The sequence below is a fragment of the Diuraphis noxia genome, unplaced genomic scaffold (assembly GCF_037042655.1).
Source record: "Diuraphis noxia isolate RWA-SAM2 unplaced genomic scaffold, SU_Dnox_SAM2 contig0002, whole genome shotgun sequence".
Classification (NCBI taxonomy): domain Eukaryota; kingdom Metazoa; phylum Arthropoda; class Insecta; order Hemiptera; family Aphididae; genus Diuraphis; species Diuraphis noxia.
In genome coordinates this window covers 38,415,529-38,434,014 of record NW_028301712.1, presented here as the reverse complement: position 1 = coordinate 38,434,014, position 18,486 = coordinate 38,415,529, and the positions used below count along the sequence as shown (strand labels likewise).

Sequence of the window (18,486 nt, the reverse complement as noted above, 5' to 3'; positions counted from 1 at the left end):
GATACACTCATATAGGTCTACATCGAACTTTGATCACATGTTACAATAATAAAATACAATAATAATCATGAAAACGTGCGCATTATTGATAAGTAGGAGGCAGGTAGGTACACATTCAACAGTACAAGCCATGTAGATACGAATCCAATACTCCCCACCTTGGCTACCCTAGCGTGAACAGATAACGAACTTGGCGATATAACGTTAATATTGTTATATGTATACGCGGATTCTCCTCTGGTCTAGTTGTGTGCCGTGTGTTTGTTCGGTACAATAATTTATTATTATAATAATATTTTATTTATTTAAACGCCAATAACACGGTACCTACTCGTTGATCATTGACACGAAAAACGATCGCACGTTGTTCCGTCACGTTCGCGACGTTACATTATTATTAGTATTAAATTTGCCTGTGTTCATAATTATTGTTAACGTCACGCATATCTGTCTGTCTGCATCACTAGTCTTCGAGAAGAGAATTTCAAGAACTTAGCTTATTTTCATATACCTGGGTTTACGCATTGCCGCCACACGTAGGATTTGTCGCCGTCACCGCATGACGTTCATACGAGTATTGATATCGGAAGATATAAGTAAGTCTAAAAAAAATTACATTACATTTTTATTTTTAATATTTACGTTCGGCATACTGCAACTACAGACATAACCTTTCAAACGAAAAACATTTTGAATGCACTTTTCGCCCTATGTACCTATCACTAAATGCAGACGTTGTTATTATAGCAATATTGTATGTTATTTTGAGGGCTCCGTAGTTCGTGCTAGTCTCGTCGAGTGTGATTCGATCGCAATCATGTCAGTATTGGTATCTTCGGTGATAGGTGGGTATCTATACTCGTGTGCGTGCCTATAACTATCACGTATAAAAATGTGTGTGTGTGTGTGAGTTTGTTTCATTTTCCGATACCTACGTTATTTGTAGATATTGTACGATTTCTTAGCTTATCTCTGCGGGAACCGTCAAATTATCGCTTCGTTCAGGCGCATTAATAATATTACTACTATACTTTTATACTAACAACAAAATCTATGTATCCTAATGCCGAGACCCGTGTGAGTTGCATATTTTGACCCGTGATCCTCCCTTAAAACGAACAATTTAGGTGCAGTAAAATAAAGTTACTCGCATGCCATTAAAATGGTAGATGTATAATAAACGCTTACGTGCACAGTGTGTGTTATTAACAGGTTTAATGAAAATATTTTGCTGGGGGGAAATCAAAAAATATCAATATTTTCAAGTTTGACCAGTGATATAATTCAATCACACGTGATAATAATGATGATAACGTGCACTAATCGAGCTTGAACGCACGAGCGTTCGGTCGTTCGGTGGGTCATTTGCGTATTGTTCGGGTCACCGATTTGAAATGTACAATAACTATTTTCAAATATATTTGTATGTGATAAGACTTCGCGTTATATAATATGGGAATATCGGTAGCGCAGTGTTTTATTTTTTTTTTGTCTAAAAAGGGTTTTTATCAAACGCGGCTTGAATGGGTACATTTTGGTGTAACATCGACGTCCAACGTCCGTCGATCGTCACTTGTCTTATCATTTAACCGACAGATTATAATAATACCATAAATATGTATAATGTACATGGTATACCTACGTTATACAATACATAACTGCAGTATTAGTGTATTTTAGTATTTACATAATGATATGGCCTACCAGCGGCGTATTTAAGAATTGTTATAGGGAGGGGATGACCCGTTGAATATCACACATAAAAGTAACATATGAAAATACTAAACACGATTTAGTGTCTAGTTATATATAGGTAAATTCTTTAATAATAGAAAAAAAGATCAAGTGGGGATCAATCCCCCAAATCCCCCCCCCCCCCGTAAATACGCCACTGTGGCCTACCCACCGAGTCACCTACCCCTTTAATGGTTTTATTTTTTTTGTTTTACAAATATATTGATGTTGGTATATTATAACATACGTACCTATAATATGTCTTTTATACACTTCGATGCATTTTATTTATCATTGCCGAAATAGGTTTACTACGGGGAATTCATTAAATTTTATTAAACGTTTTATTTTTTAAGACTGATCATGTGCGTTTATACCTACCTTAATAATATTATATTATATACAGATTCACAGTCCAACAACAATCATGTGACACGATTCACGCACACAGTAACCGAATGAAAATCTGTCTCGTAGTCTCCTCTATCGAACCCTGCGATCGACGACTGTGATCTAATATATTTTATTGCGTTGACGACGACGACGACAAAATCTCTGTCGGTTTTGCGACGGAAGTGTAGCAGCAGCAGCAGCATCATCATCGGCGCATCTACGTGGTGTACCGTCCACGTTTAATATGCTACGCTTATCAAATTTCAGTAAACGACAGTGGTTGACGTTGATCGTTTTCAGTATCGCCGACTTTTGTAACGCCATTTGTGTATCGTTACAGGCTCCGTTTTATCCGCAAGAGGTGAGGACTGCATTTCATTTAAACATAATTATGTTTGTATAAACCCTGCACGCAACTACTGTATAGCGCACGCAGGGTATTTGTATTGTTGGTCGTACGAGGGGGTTGCAGTATTGGTCATTAGGATTATATCGATTATAATATTATTAATTATGAATACATTATTTTCAAAATGTCAGGGAATTTATCCATAGTTTTTCACGATTGATATTAATTGCCTTAAAGAAAAAAGTTTAAATCTCCTACCCTAAAATGTGTGCAGCATCAATTTGATAGCTAGGTAACGTTATTAAGAATTTTTTTCAGTATCGTAAACTTTTGTAATGTCATTCGCGTGTCGTTCTTTGTTTTATTCGAAAAAGGCAAGAACCAGTGCAACCCGTTTGGCTTCCGACGAATAAGATTTCACAAATACGTAAATTCGCAAACTGCTCCGGTATTCGATAATCAAAATTCATTAGGTACTTAGCATATAAAATAAAAAAATCATATTTTTAATTTATGATCAATGATATCTTAGAATTATTATACAATGTTAATTTTAAACTTTACACATAGTATTTAAAAGATAGAAATAGGATTTTGTGACATTAAAAACGGGATCTTTGGAAATTCTTCACGTGGTTGTAACGCACGGAGGGTATGTTGTGTGTTATGGTTGGTGTGGGGAAGAGGCGGAAAAGTATTGATCATCAGGATTATATTGATGAAATGTATACATTTTTTTTTTCAAAATGTATAGTTTTTTGTGATATTAAGTGATTTAAATAAAATAAAAATTTAAACCTTCTACCTGAAATGTGCAGTGCAGTATCTATATTATATAATAGCTAGGTTGAGTTAATAAGTTATCACATATGACATATAACACTGTTAAAAATCTCGTACGTGGGCCAAGTCATGTACATATTAGTGTATATTACTGAGATATATGCATTTAACAATGTACGCATCAATCATTGCAACTCAATATATTATTAATCTCTGTTTCACTTATCCGTCCTATTTTTGGCCATAATTTTAATGGGTGTGTTAAATTTTTTTTCATTTTTTGATAAGCTCTTGTTCATAATTGCTCTAAGAAATCAGGTCGGCACTCCTTTGCGTGGTATTATATTATATCATATAATATTATTATAGGTCACGTAGCCATTGTCCTACAGACAAATGGATAAAATATAAATAAAGGCGCGCATATTAATATGTAAAAATCGTTCTGATTTATAATCTCGACCTAAATACACTATATAGTATGCTACTCTTAAGTCCAAAGTTTTCATAACACTTTGGTTTTTTCGATTATTTGTAACCTCGACACTATTTAATAATTTGTTTGTAAATATTACAAAAGTCTATGTGTTTAATTTGGAAATAATATTTACGATTACATTTGTGCATAGTTAATTGATTTTTGATTTCTAGGATTTTAATAGATAATTACTACACATACGAATTCATTAATATGATAATCAGATAATGCTGTAGTCTATTAATAATTTAATGCATTTATTCCAACTAATATAATTTTTATTTAATGACATAAGGAAAGTGAAAGACTATTCAATTTTATAAAACTTTAAATTCATGTTTACACAAAAAAATATCGATTTTGTAGTACCAACGTAAATAATATAATACGTATAAGTACTATGCATATTAATTTTAATATAATAATACGCAAAAATTTTATAATATTAAGTGCACTTGATTCGTTTTAGTTAAAATATTGTTTTAAAAGCTATACATGAAAATTTAAAAAAGTTAATGTTTTAATTGAAAGTTTTTTAAAAATATCAAAATAAAATTGATTAATAGGTACATCTAACAGTAATATTATATATTTATGAAAAATGTGTTTAATTTCATATTGATTTTAGGCTGAAAAAAAAGGAGCCACCGCAACTGAATATGGTTTTGTGTTCGGTATTTTTGAACTGGTCGTGTTTTTAATCAGTCCCATTTATGGAAAACACGTAAGTTAAATAATTTTTAAATATTTCAGATTAAAAAAAAAAATTTATGTTTTAGTTAAATAAGATTGGTCCCAAAAATCTGTTCAATGGAGGGATATTCACGACAGGAGTATGTGCAATTTTATTTGGGTAAGAAAAAAATTACAGCCAGGTGTAATAAATAAATTATTTACCAAATACTTCGGTAAAATATATTGAAGGAAAAAAACTGGGGAAGTGGTTCTGCTGTATACTAAGTTTTGACTTTTGAGTCTAACTCATATTGGGTATTATAGATCACTGTAGTGGATATTGTGTTAAATATTAAAAACGATTCTGAGCGGGTGCATGTGTGTTAGCCTCGATTTTTAATGATATTTTAAAATTAAGGGGATCAGTCAGTTTTTAAGAAGTTCAAGGTAATTTTCAAATTGCATGTATGTGGACATGGGTCTTGTAAATGTATTCTGATGATCAGTTGTGTGACTATGTGTAAAATAAATAGCTGAGCCCTCCCGTACTTACTTTTAAAAGTCAAAAGTCACCGTCTTGGCGTTTCGAGCCTGAAAGGTACACAATTTATACGTTCATTTGTATGTGCTTTTTGTCCAATTTACCGATTAACCTAATAATGTAATAATATTTCAGAAAAATTATTTGAATTCCATATAATGTCTACTCGAGATTGATCAGTCTACATTTCATATTTCTGATTTTATTTCCGAATAATCGATGTTTGAAAATTCCATAATATCAAAATATTCAAACTTAATTTATAGGAATTAGGGAGGGGTCAACATTGCGAAAAGTGGACCGATCAATCTCAAGTTGATATAATAACGATCTCAGATCGCAAAAGTATCATCACATGGCTAAAACTGATCTGATCGACATTAATTTCCTTAATCTATAACAACTGCAATTGCAATTATAGTTAAATGTTACAAATTTTGCTAAAAATATCGCATTTATTAATAGGTATAACATTTTTTTTTATATATTATTGCATCGATTTTAAGTACTATTTTTGGGCATGTACCGTTTCCGCCAAAATTTGAAGTGACCGATTCCGCCATCGCCCGTTTTCACCAATTTAAAAAAGGTTCGATTCCCGTTTCCGCCAATATACCTGCTATGGTAAAATTATTATAATTATATACATTATAATAATATATTAATATAATATACTTATTATATTTTAATATTCTGTATTAATTGTAGTATTATTCGTATTATTTTTAACTTGACGTAATTGCATGTGGTATATAATATGATAACATTAAATAGTGGAAAATATATTTATAAATAATAAATACATAATATTTTGTCATAGTTTTAACAAGTACAATAATAAAGTAAAAGTTCTTATTCATAAATAGATACAGTAGTTTTATGGAGTAAAAAATGTTCTTATCTGTACTGTAGTTTCAATCTTATCGATTTATATACGATGATTCCATATTTAAGTAATAATAATACAGTATGTATGAATACCTTTTTTTTTTTTTTTTTTTTTTTTTCTGTTTTAACCGACGACGCCGCGGGATCTGCTTTCGCATTGCTTCCGCGGCGCCGCCTGAATACCTAATATATATTGTATGTATGTGTGCAATTAAAATTGAGACTATCATAGATTAATGTGTACAATTATCGCTTATCGCTCATTTGTATCTAGCATTTCCTTATGTACTACCGCAACATGTGTACGTAGTATTAGTGAACTGAAATTAACTAAAAAAAATTTACGATCCACGATGAACCAAAACATTTAAAATTTATGAACTATGAATAATAATAATTATTATTATTCCGTAGCAGGTAGATTGGCGGAAACGGGAATCTAATCTTTTTTAAAATGACGGAAACGGGCAATGGCGGAATCGCTGATTTCAAATTTTGGCGGAAACGGGTAATTCCCCCATTTTTATTAATGATTATTGTTATTACCTAACTTATAAAGCCAATAACAATGTACAGTATTATGGTGTATACAGATTGTGTTATAAATATTACCAACAAGGCTACAAATGTTTATTGTGTATAGAAAATTATAACATGCCTACGTAATGCAAAATGTTTTAAATGGTTATTAAAAACCTTTCAAAAATTAAATTTTTGTATACACATTACGGTTTTTTCATAATTTATTTTATTGTTTTCTGGATTATATTGAATTGTACGAATTTGAGTGAGCGATGAATCTATTAATTTGAAATTGACGAGTTTGATGAGCCATATATCTATTACCTGCTTTGTGTACAAAATATTTTTATATTTTATTACCCGGTTATTTCTTTTTTCTTTTTTTGAATTAATGGATACCCAAAATTATTTAACGTGTACTTACAAAAATTTCCATCAGTTGAATAAAAATAAAAATACGAAGTAATCTCCACTCCTACAGGCTACAATATAGCCAGATCGACTTCACTGTTTTTTTTTTTTTTTTTTTTTTTTTTAATTTCAAAATATAAACAGAGCTTGTTAAAACTTAGATTACTCACTCTTTTGATTTTTTTAGAAGGAAGATTATTTAAGCAAATATTTGAAGATAAATTTCTGCTGTTTAATAATAATTTGTTCTGTAGATATTTTAATTTTGAAGTATTTATATGTATACGCGCGAGAGTCGGGAATACGAAATTCAAAATAAAAAAGGAAGACAAATATTAAAAACAAATGTTTGAGGTTATTATTGTTCATAACTTAAGTTCAATTAATACACAATAGTATAAAATATAAGACATAATTTCATGTTTTTTTTTAATGAAATTTTTACTTTACTGTTCTTTAGTCGACTTTTTAATTGTTTGTGCATATTATATTTTTATTCGATTAATTATTTGGGAAATTAAATATTTAAATCAATTCTCTGAATTTATGACGTAAAACCGAATGGATTCATTAAAATCAGGGTTTTTTTTGCTGTTTGGTACCAGATTTTTGGACAGGGTGGAAGGCCATTATCCATTCATCATATTATCCTTCGTCATACGTATCGTCGAAGCGATGGGAAATGCGGCATTTTTGACAGCCAGTTTTGCCATCATTGCTATGGAGTTTCCAGACAACGTGGCTACCACATTTGTAAGAAACAAAACATATAAATTAATTTTCTAGAATTTAATACGTCCATAATTTATGTTTTAATAACATGTAATAATTTTAGGCTTCTCTTGAGACGTTTTTTGGACTTGGACTGATTGTTGGACCAACTGTCGGTGGAGCTTTGTATCAAGTTAGAATACAATGTTTATAATATTATATTATTTTAAAAATGTCATGCTAACAAATTTGTTTTTTCAGGTCGGAGGCTTTGTAACTCCATTTTTAGTTTTGGGTTCTACGTTATTCCTTTCGGCTGTCATGACAGCGTTTGTTTTACCCGACCACCCGAATCGTAGAAATGACGTTACTAGTGATGGTAATTTCTTATTTGAATAATATTATTGTTTATTAAGTATAAATTTCTTGATTATAATATCAACTTTATATTATCAAGTTATTTATTGTATTAATTTAAGAAATACATTTATTTACTTTTATTAAATAATAGGTTTAAATAATAACGTTTCTATAAATATTCATAATCATAACCTGACTATTTGAGAATAGTCAAGTGTGTTACAAATTGTTATCATTCAAAAACAGAAAGAAATGTTTGCTTGTTAGGCAATAGGCAGATAATAACATAAATTGTAACGGTTCTAGACTTTTAAAACCCTTTGTATATATTTTGTTAAAATAACATTTTATGACGGGCGCTTTTTTAAAATATGTATACGCGTTTACATATAGCTAATAAATAAATTATCATTCCTAAACATTTTGCGTTATTAATATGTGGTCAGAAACAGTGAGAATAATTTATTCTTATAACAATTTTGACAAAACATAACAAACAACTAAACGAGATTTCACAGACTACAAAGAGTAGATTATATTATGTTAAATAATATTTAATTAAATAGGCAAATAAATTATAAATAATATTATGACATATATTAATATATTATTTCTATTGAAATTATTTAATCGTCAATTGACTAAAATCTTTATTGGTCTGTGTTGGCTATTTATGTTTTAAATGTTTTTAACAAACAAAAGCTTCACCACAATATATTGATAGTTGAATGTGGTATCTACTGGAATTTTATTTTTAAGAAGACAATTTTATTATTATTTTACAGCTAGTCTGTTGAAAGTATTAAAAATTCCTGGTATAATGTTAGCGGCTGCTAGTATTATCGTGACGTCTATGAGCATCGGATTTTTGTCGGCTACCTTAGAACCACATCTCAGACAAGTATAACCGCTGTCATAATTACATCGCTGTGTTATTTCTGATTTATTTCGCTTTTTTCAGTTCAAATTGTCTCCAATGATCTTGGGGCTGATGTTTGTCATAAACGGTGGAACTTATGCATTGACAGCGCCCTGGTGGGGTTGGCTGTGCGACAAAGTGCTGCCTGCTAAGGTCGTCACGTTGCTGGGGTGCATCATACTCATGATTGGATTTAGTCTTATCGGCCCGGTACCATTCCTCGACAGACCGACGTAAGTATACAATGGGCGTTCGCTGGTTTAGTGTAAAGTACGAGTGATTTTTAAAAAGAAAAAAATGTTCATGCCAGATATTAAGTTATAGTTATAGTTAAGGTTATAATATTATTTACCAATTAAAAAATAATTAACTTTTTCTGTGTTTACGAACATTTTCAGAGAATTTTCTGTCACCGTACTAGGACTGGTGATGCACGGTATGGGAATCGGTGCACAACTTGTTGCATCGTTCACCGATGCTTTGCGGACTGCTATGTAAGTGTTTACAAAGATTTTTTTCATAGTAATCACCAAACAAATTACTCAAGTTATTCTTTACTTTTAAATTGAATGTGACATTATAGGATTAGAAATGTTTAGACATTTTTGACCTAATTTAATATGTCTCACACTATTCTGTACGAATTTAAATTAAATATTGCGAGGTGCATAAACGTGGTAATATACATAAGAAATAATGCGTAATGGATAGGTGGTACTCACAGTTGTCGGTTCTTTAATAATCAACACATTAAAATTTTATTGGATGAGTTAAAATGATTCCTGTTAATTGTTTTATTTTGTTTTTATGTTTAACAATTATAATTTGTTTAATTTTCCAGTCAGCACGGGTTTGCCAATAACCTTGAAACTTACGGTCTGATATCGGGACTTTGGACTTCCACTTTTGCACTTGGAGCTTTTATCGGTCCTTCTATTGCTGGTGTGCTGTACGATATCGTAGGTTTCGGCACAGCTACTTTATTTGTTATCGTCTTATCTGCTGTTGTGGTGAGTAAATAAATAAAAATATTTAGTTTGAATTATTAATCACTTATTCATTATCATAATATGTATAAGGCAAAGGCATATTATATTCTGCTTAATAAAAATGATAGGTTTTTTTTGTTATCTATAATTTTGTTATTCTTACATACTTATAACTTATAAGGCAATGTATGTATAAATACATGGAATCTCGGGTCTTAAATGTATGTATGAATTGCACTAATAACGATCTAGATGAGTAAAATGAGTAAAAATGTTGAAACATTTTTGTTGAAAATTTGATGAATATAATTTGATGATTTGCGTATAATTACAAGAAAACGATGAAGGATAATTAGGTATATATAATTAAAATTAAATTAATGTAAAATCTTAGTAGACGCAGTTAACACAGATCAAATTTATAACGTTTACACAAATGGTATAGATACTAATCTTTCATCAATAGGTAACGAAAACTAAACCAAAGACACTCGTAATATTATAGTATTAATCATTCGAAAAACGGCTTGGAATTACAATATTTTTCAATTTGTTGATTTATGTTATCTCAAATAAATAGTGATTAATTTTAATTTTAATTTTTTTTTTTAACTTTATAAATAGCCTGATGATAATGTATCTGTTACGGGTAAAGTACAAAAACGGTTAGTGTAATACATATTACCCGGGTAATGTGAACCTCATCCATATAAACAGTGTAATGTATACATTATCTACCTTAAATATGTAGTGTCCAATCAATTTATATATCCAGTGTGCTGTGGATAAAGTATTCGTATAACTATGATCTTAAACATATAAAGTCCGTACAATATGATCTACGCATCAAACACTTAAAATGGTACAGATTATACCGAGTCTTTCTAGTAGCAAAAACCAAATTATACTAATTCAAAAAAAAATTATTTATTATTATTAATATTAAACTATAAATTATGTATTTGAACAATTTTACTATTTACCTACTTAAAATAAAATCCAATTATTTATTAGAACAATTTGAGTTCGGATGACATTTAGAATTACAAAGTATTCCTCCGGATTTGCATTTACATTTGTTTCTTAAGCATTAGTTTTACATAAAAACTTTTTAAAACCTTGACCACCGGAAAAAGATTGTACATTAACTATTTCACGCAAAGATTTTTTTGTGTCTAAAACTTCTAAAATATCTATTAATGGTTCAGAACATACAGTAAATTGATTTCTGGAATAAAGTTGATGAAGAATGCCATTTTTATTACCGAGTTCGTAATATTGATTATCAGTGATAATTTATCACTAATTGACACAACCGGAAAGAGTACATTCTGTGGATCACATTTACTTCTGTTTATTTCTGATAGTTTGACTCGAACTTTGTCGCCAACATTCCAAGGAGGGAATTTGTTAATGGATCTGAACTTTATTTTTTTGCTTGTTTTTAAATTGCTTCTCTCGTTTTCTGTGGTGTTCTGAAACATTTTTAATAAAAATAAATTACATTTTTTCCTAAATAAAACTTGTTTTGTAATAGTTACTTTTTTATCACATAAACCACAAAATAAATAGATGTTTGTCCATTACCAAGAGCACAGCCACACGATTCACAGCAACTAATAAATACAGTACTGTCCTGTTAAGAAAAAAATTAGAAGTGATTAAACCTGGTATAACGACTATATATATTGCCAACAATTTATCCCTTTATCGGAAACACTATGATTGTCTCTTTGTTCATAGTTTGACACGACACTTTGCAATATTTCTTCCAATTCTTGTTCAGCTGGTAGAAAAGATGATGACAAACCAATTTTCACATCAGTACCAACAATGACCATTGGCCATGTATGCAGATATTTTAATGCCACCCTGATAGGCCCTATTTTTCATTAGCTGTACAAATCGAAGTCCCTCTGACCATGATTTACAGTTATTTGTTTTCATTCATGTTATCAACATATTTTGTATGTCTTGGTTTGCTCTCTAGATACTCCCTTGTGACTGACTGTAGCGTGGCTTTCCGTGAACGATTTTCAGTGTGACCCACATTTCTTTTAAGTCTTCTATTATTTTAATTACAAACTCGCGGCCATTGTCAGATTGTAGTATCATCGAAGCTCCGAAAATAAAAAATATATCGATAAGATGTTTTGCAATTTCTTCCGCTCTCTTTGTTTTTAAGGATCTTAGTTAAACGAATTTTTTAAGGTGATCCTGATATACCATAATAAACCGAAACTTTTCGTCCCCCTGCGACTGCATACCAATCAGGTCTACTTGGCACCTACTATTCATTTCCGAAAACACCATTGGTTTATTCACTGGACCCTTGTTTTTAGATTGATATGATTCGCAAAATTTTAAGTTAATATACACTGCTTCTTGTGTTATAATTTTATACTTTTTTTAACTTCAGCATTCATGCGATGTTTTCCACCATGCCCAATACTCAAATGTACATCGTGTAGCACATCATAGATATTTTTATTAGTTTTATAGTACAAAATATTTATATTACCTTCCAACAACGCCAATATTAATTTATCTTCTTCTCCAATACTAATGAGATCGTATCTTTTGAAAAGATTCTTTTCAAAATTCGATATGCCTTGTTACTTTTTATTCCACTTGATCTCACATTTTTAATTTCCGAAACTATTTTGCTATACTTAAATGCCAATAAATAAACTGCGTTATTATTTTTTTCATTGACTATTTTATGAAAACACTCATAAAATTGTTCGCGTTAAGTCATTTTAAAAACCTATTATATGTATACGAAGCATGTATTAAGACGAACTAGCACTTTACTAAATATTATTTCATGTGTTTCTTCATAAACACTTATCTACAATCGTTATTTTATCGTTTACATTTTATCAAAGCACTTTACCCACTCAGTCGTAGATAATGTGTAAAAGGGCGCTACCGATTTGCGCACAAACACAAAAAAAAAAAAAACAACTTATTTGGGCAAAAAACTACCACTCGTTTGGAAACAGTTGAGCCGTAACCATACACATGGTTTGCGCATAGTTACCCTTTAGACTTAAATAGTTTATACCTTACATAATATTAATATTTGATTATCAACAAATAAATTATTTAAGTACTTACATACATTTACTTTCTCCCTTAATAGACTTAGGACTGTCAATGAATGCATTCATAAGTGTGATTAAAAATGCATGTTAATACTTGCATTTAATAATTTTTAATAAATAATATTTAATAATTTTTCAAGTTTTTTTTTTATTAAAACTTTTGTTACAATTAGTTTTAACAATTAATTGACATTAATTTCAAAATATAAATAAGCTATTTACTATTTACAAATAAGAAAGAAATGAAGATGTCTGACTAGATTAAAAATCCTGTATGGATTTAAAAGAAAAAAATGTATAAAATAGATGTACAAAATGTGTAGGATAATATACGTGTCTATTATTTTCGATAATAACAATTTCTTATTATTTGTATGTATTTAATTTGGTCTATATTTCCAAACTCTTTATCCATGATTATTAACACCAATCTGTCACCATGATATAATAATATAATAATTTTAATGTGCGCAAACGAGTTCCGATTTTTCAGGTAAAAATTATAGACTGTACGCAAACAATTTGCAGCTGTGTAAAATATGTACGAAATAAATGTTTTTTAAATAGTATTTTTACTTTATCCAATAGGTACAGGTAGTGTACACATTACCCGGATAATGTGAACACTAACCATATTCTGTACTTTAATCGTAACATATGAAAATAAAAAACGATTAGCGAAACGAATGCGTATTTGAAAAACTTTTAATACTTATGATAACATTTATTTACAAACTTATCACCATTCATGTATTTTTGTTTATAAATAGTTTTGTTAATTAAATTTAAAACATCATCAGTTTTCTCAGCTGCATTTATTTAACTATTATTCGAAATCATAAGTAATTAAACGGCCATTAACGTCGATTAAATTTAATACTGTTGAAAGTTAAAATAGCTTTTTTTGTATTATGAATTAAATGTGAAAATTGATAAAATTATACCAAGTGTGAGTAAGTTACATATCGGATGTATGGCTAATTGGCTATTCAAATTTATAATGTTATAATAATTATTGCTAAGACTGTTAGGTGATTGACTTGAACACATTAAAGAGGTACCTACCAAGTAAATGAACTTAGTGTTTACTGCAGTTAAATGATAAAAAAGTACTAAATAAACGAATGAAAATAGCAATTTGCTTTTACAATAAAGTTTATTAATTTTTAATGATAAACCTCACTTTGATTAACAATACTAATTATAATATATACTAATATATACTTACAATTGGTATTATAGAATTATTACAATAATACAAAAAGCAAATAGTTGATTATTTTATTATCAGGCGTTGTGATAATATATTTAGATAACTAAAATATGAATATATATATATATATATGTAATGTTTTGTTGCACTCAAGGCCAAGGAATTTGCATCCGTTTTACTGATTTCGATCCGGCAATAAAAATTTTATATTTCAAAACGTATAACCTCAGACACCTTCGTTAGTCTAATCAATAGATTTTTTTCTTTTCTCTGGATACTAAAAGAACAGTCTCTGGAAAGCGCTTGGATCTGGCCGATAAATGTATTTTTTCTATGATATTATAAATTTATAATCATCGATCGATGCACAGTGTTGTCAGAGTATTGTACACCGTGCAACGACGATCCCCGCCTATAGCTTTTCTTAATGCCGCTTGATTGATGGTGCGTTCTAAGAAACTTTAATACTCTAACAATATAATAATAATATAATGGTAGCCAAGTCACATTGACACACTCATTTCCACACGGTTACACAATGATACTATTTGAAGGCATAGCCCAGTTATCCATCAAACGTCGATATAAATCTCGATTTTTCAAATAGAAAGGATCAAATAAATAAGTTGGAAATTTGCTTATACCAATATGGCAATATGATAACAGAATAGAGTAGCAATGCTTATACATTGATGTGATTCATCTGAAATTGTACTTATTTCCTTTTATCTTTTAATATGGTATTCATCCTAATTTTGATTTTTGTAATTTTCAAATATACTTAGAGACAACATTTTTAAATACAATTTACGTTTTTTTTATTATTTATTTATTTTTTTTTACTTGATACAACCATAACTTTTTTTCAAATAAAAACTTCTTTTTTTATTGTAAGCAGATAATTTTTTTTTTTGTTATTGAACTTTGTATTATAATAATAATAGCTTATGGTACTGGAGCTAAAATATATTAGTGCTATGATCCTGAAATAGTCATACAAATTAATTTATAATTCTATTAGTATTTTATAATTTGTAAAAGTTATCTGAGTATAATAAGTACTAGCCTAAATCTACATATATATAAATGTAAAAATTATTATCTGTGATGTCAAAGGTCTCAGGAATAACTTATCAGATAGTCATGAGTTTTTTTTTTTTAATAATGGAGTATATCGTAGAGAATGATTTAAACATTTTTTGACCACTATAGATAGTTAATGGGTAGCATGCATTGTAGGATGCATGCATTTTGTCCACACTAATAAAAACCAATATTCTTATCGTTTATTGAAATGGTTGCCAAATGTAATTATGGTTATACATTTTATTATCGACTATTAGTAATAATAGTACTAAATTATATTTGGTAAAAATATTGCATGAATATAATTTGTTTACAAATGTATTTAAAGATAAAAACCAATCTTCGGTACGGAAAACATATTGCACAACAGCTAGAATAATATATATTTGATATTCTATCAAAAACCATTATTGAAGAATATTATCTTTGTAATATAATGTTCAGTCACTTTAATAACTTATCACTTATCACGGAATTTTGGTTTGTATAGAAAATAGATACATCATCATTTTCAAAAATTTTTATTTTTTATAGTTTACAGTAAGAAAATGGTATTTCCCATGGAATACTCTTCAAGTATAATAAAAAAGACTTATATATTTAATAATATAGACTTAGAAAATATTTAACAAAAAGGTTTTTTTTATTTATTTATTGAAATATGAATATTAAAAATAATAATGGAGGGTGATGACTGATGAGCATGCGCTCTAAGTGAATCACTTTGTTCATACTGCTTATTGGTGATAAAATGTTATATTCTGTATATCGATTACTGAAGTTGAATAGCACAGCAAAAAAAAAAAAAAAAAAATGTATATTTCTAAAAGTAGTGTTATCGAAATATTGCGCATTACGCGGATGGACCTACATTTATTATACACCATCTAATAATTTTAAGCTATTTATTTAATTATTCCACAAAACTATTTAATCCATTCTTAGCCACAAAATCGACTTATAATAATTAATAATATAATGTATACAATTATTTTGTAAAAATTAAAGTTCAACCTACTAATATTACTAATAGACAAATAAATAAAAGCTGAAACACCGTTACTGCTCATAGCCGTTTTTGGTGTATAGTTATTTATTATTGAATTATTTGAAATTTAACACACTCACACACTCATATAATTTTTTACACAATGAAAAAGTAGAAATAATAATAAAAAAATACACTTTATATCTACTTCCTACGAGTATTATATAGCATAGCCGGTATCATTTTTATGTATATAATAATAAATACGTCTCATTTTACAAAATTATAACGTGAATAATTGTAGATACTCAAGTACATGAATTTAATTATGGCATTCAATTATGTGCAGTAGCTATTAGGGTTTATGGTTGCCATTTTTCTACACAAATTTGATATTGTATTTCTGTAAAACTCATATTTAGTATAGACATTTAAATTATGTACTACAGAATTTATTATTTAGAAAAAATAGCCTTGGTTCTAATGAATAAAAAAAACGCATGGAAGAAAACTGTATATTATTTTCGAAAATAATGGTTACATTCTGCTAAGACCTTTTTTTCTCATTTATTTACTTATCTTTGCTGTGATCGTCATCATACTATAATTTAATTTTTGACTTTCTAGTAAAATAATTTATGCTAATATCTCGTTTTTTCTTGTTTGCAGGGGGTAGCCGTAACGCTGTTTTTGATTTTCTCTCGGCCACCGAGGCTGGTCAAGGACGTGCACAGTCTCGATAACTTAATGGATCCACTGGTAAAATCCGTAACGGAGAACGGTGGAGGGTACAACGGTCTCATGACGTCAGCGCTCACGTGCCCAGTGCCCCCGGAACGACCACCGGGTATGGACGGCATAATCGCGTGCAGCAGTTACAAGAATCGATTGGGCACGTGGAATCGGAAGGAAAGCGAACTGGTCATTGGCAGCCACATTGGAAACAGCTACGCCGACGAGACCAGAGGTCTGCTGGGCTGACGACAGATGCACGTTTAATGATTATTACGTTGTTATAATATCATGGTATATTATTATCACTATTACCAAACGTTGCTTCTATAATCTACTAATGTACTCGTATAATATTTTATTTTTTTAATTGTATTTTTTGTTTTTGAGTTTTTGAAATATTGAATAATGATAGTCGTGTAAGCAGTTTAGGTCAGTTTTCACCCTTCCCCTCACACTACTGTATTTTATTCATCATATAGAACTTTACCAACACACTTTACAGTTAAAAACCGACTTTCCGGCGTGACCACCAAAATAACCACCTCCCATTATTTAGGTATAGTCACCGTCATCAATAGTGTTATCATTGTGCCATTGTTGTTTATATTATTATATTACTATTGTTTTGTTTTTTTTTACTTTTTTTAAGCCCATTCATCGGATTCATATACTTTTATTGGTTTTATAATAATAAAAATAATAATAAGTTAAAATTTTAGTTATTATATTATATTATATACTTACATATATTTTTAATAGAAACTTATTTTTGTAATAACGTATAGCTTTTTCAGTCCAGGGCTTGAGTTTTTAGCCTTGACGAATTTATTTGTATGTATAAATATATATATATTATTTAGATATATTATTTAAATATATATTAATTTAAAATTGCTTGTCGAGCAAAATTTGTTTATATACTATTGCTGAATCTCAATTTTTTTTAAAATAAAAACTTATTTGTATTTGTTGTTTATATTTTTAATAATAATTTTTATAGTGGTTTGGCGATTGTTCTGGTTCGGCATTGTTAAAAATTTAATTTTATGACCGACAGTTAGTAATACGCATGTCTTAATTGGATGGCAGATAAAATAAACTAAAACAACGAAGTCTTTAAAGATTTTTATAATTAGTCCGTTTTTAATATCGTACTGGATAAAATATGTTCCCTCACGATAGTTGTGTACCTAAATTGCATATATATAGCGCCGTGTAACAATAAGATTTTATTATTAAATACACATATAATAATATAATTAATATTATGTGTGTATATTGTGTATTATACATTCATAATTATGTTTGAATCATGTTAATAACTTACTATTATGCATATTTGATAACGATAAGTCTACTATAAGATATGGTCAATATTGTATATTTAGCATATGAATGTAAAACTATAAATATTTTCAAATATCACACGTTGTTTTACTAAATAATTTAAAATTTAAGCAGATTAAATAGGATAGGCAACATTCACGAGTTTAGATTTAAATTTAAATCTTCAGTTAAAATAAAAAACAAATTGACTGTTGAAACGGTACATGCAATGGAGCCAGGGTTGGGCGATATATTCAAAAAAAAAAGTATCATGATAC

General features: G+C 29.2%; 1 protein-coding gene and 1 pseudogene across 2 annotated transcripts; one reads left to right on the top strand and one right to left on the bottom strand.

Moving 5' to 3' along the window:
- The first annotated feature begins 220 nt into the window (after positions 1-220).
- LOC107162658 (MFS-type transporter SLC18B1-like) lies at positions 221-17,707 on the top strand. Of its 2 annotated transcripts, XM_089220586.1 has the most exons (12): positions 221-596; positions 2,141-2,488; positions 4,366-4,461; positions 4,517-4,590; positions 7,380-7,527; positions 7,610-7,678; positions 7,747-7,864; positions 8,631-8,746; positions 8,807-8,997; positions 9,163-9,258; positions 9,606-9,774; positions 16,817-17,706. In XM_089220586.1, the coding sequence occupies exons 2-12, from the start codon at positions 2,372-2,374 to the stop codon at positions 17,126-17,128; spliced, it is 1,506 nt and encodes a 501-aa protein (XP_089076712.1). In that variant the 5' UTR covers positions 221-596; positions 2,141-2,371; the 3' UTR covers positions 17,129-17,706. The 2 variants fall into 2 exon arrangements, with proteins under 2 accessions (XP_089076712.1, XP_089076713.1); XM_089220587.1 differs by lacking the exons at positions 221-596; positions 2,141-2,488 and adding an exon at positions 6,256-6,349 and having other exon boundaries at positions 4,423-4,461; positions 16,817-17,707.
- LOC149058424 (uncharacterized) lies at positions 10,757-11,237 on the bottom strand (annotated as a pseudogene).
- Positions 17,708-18,486: the final 779 nt, after the last annotated feature.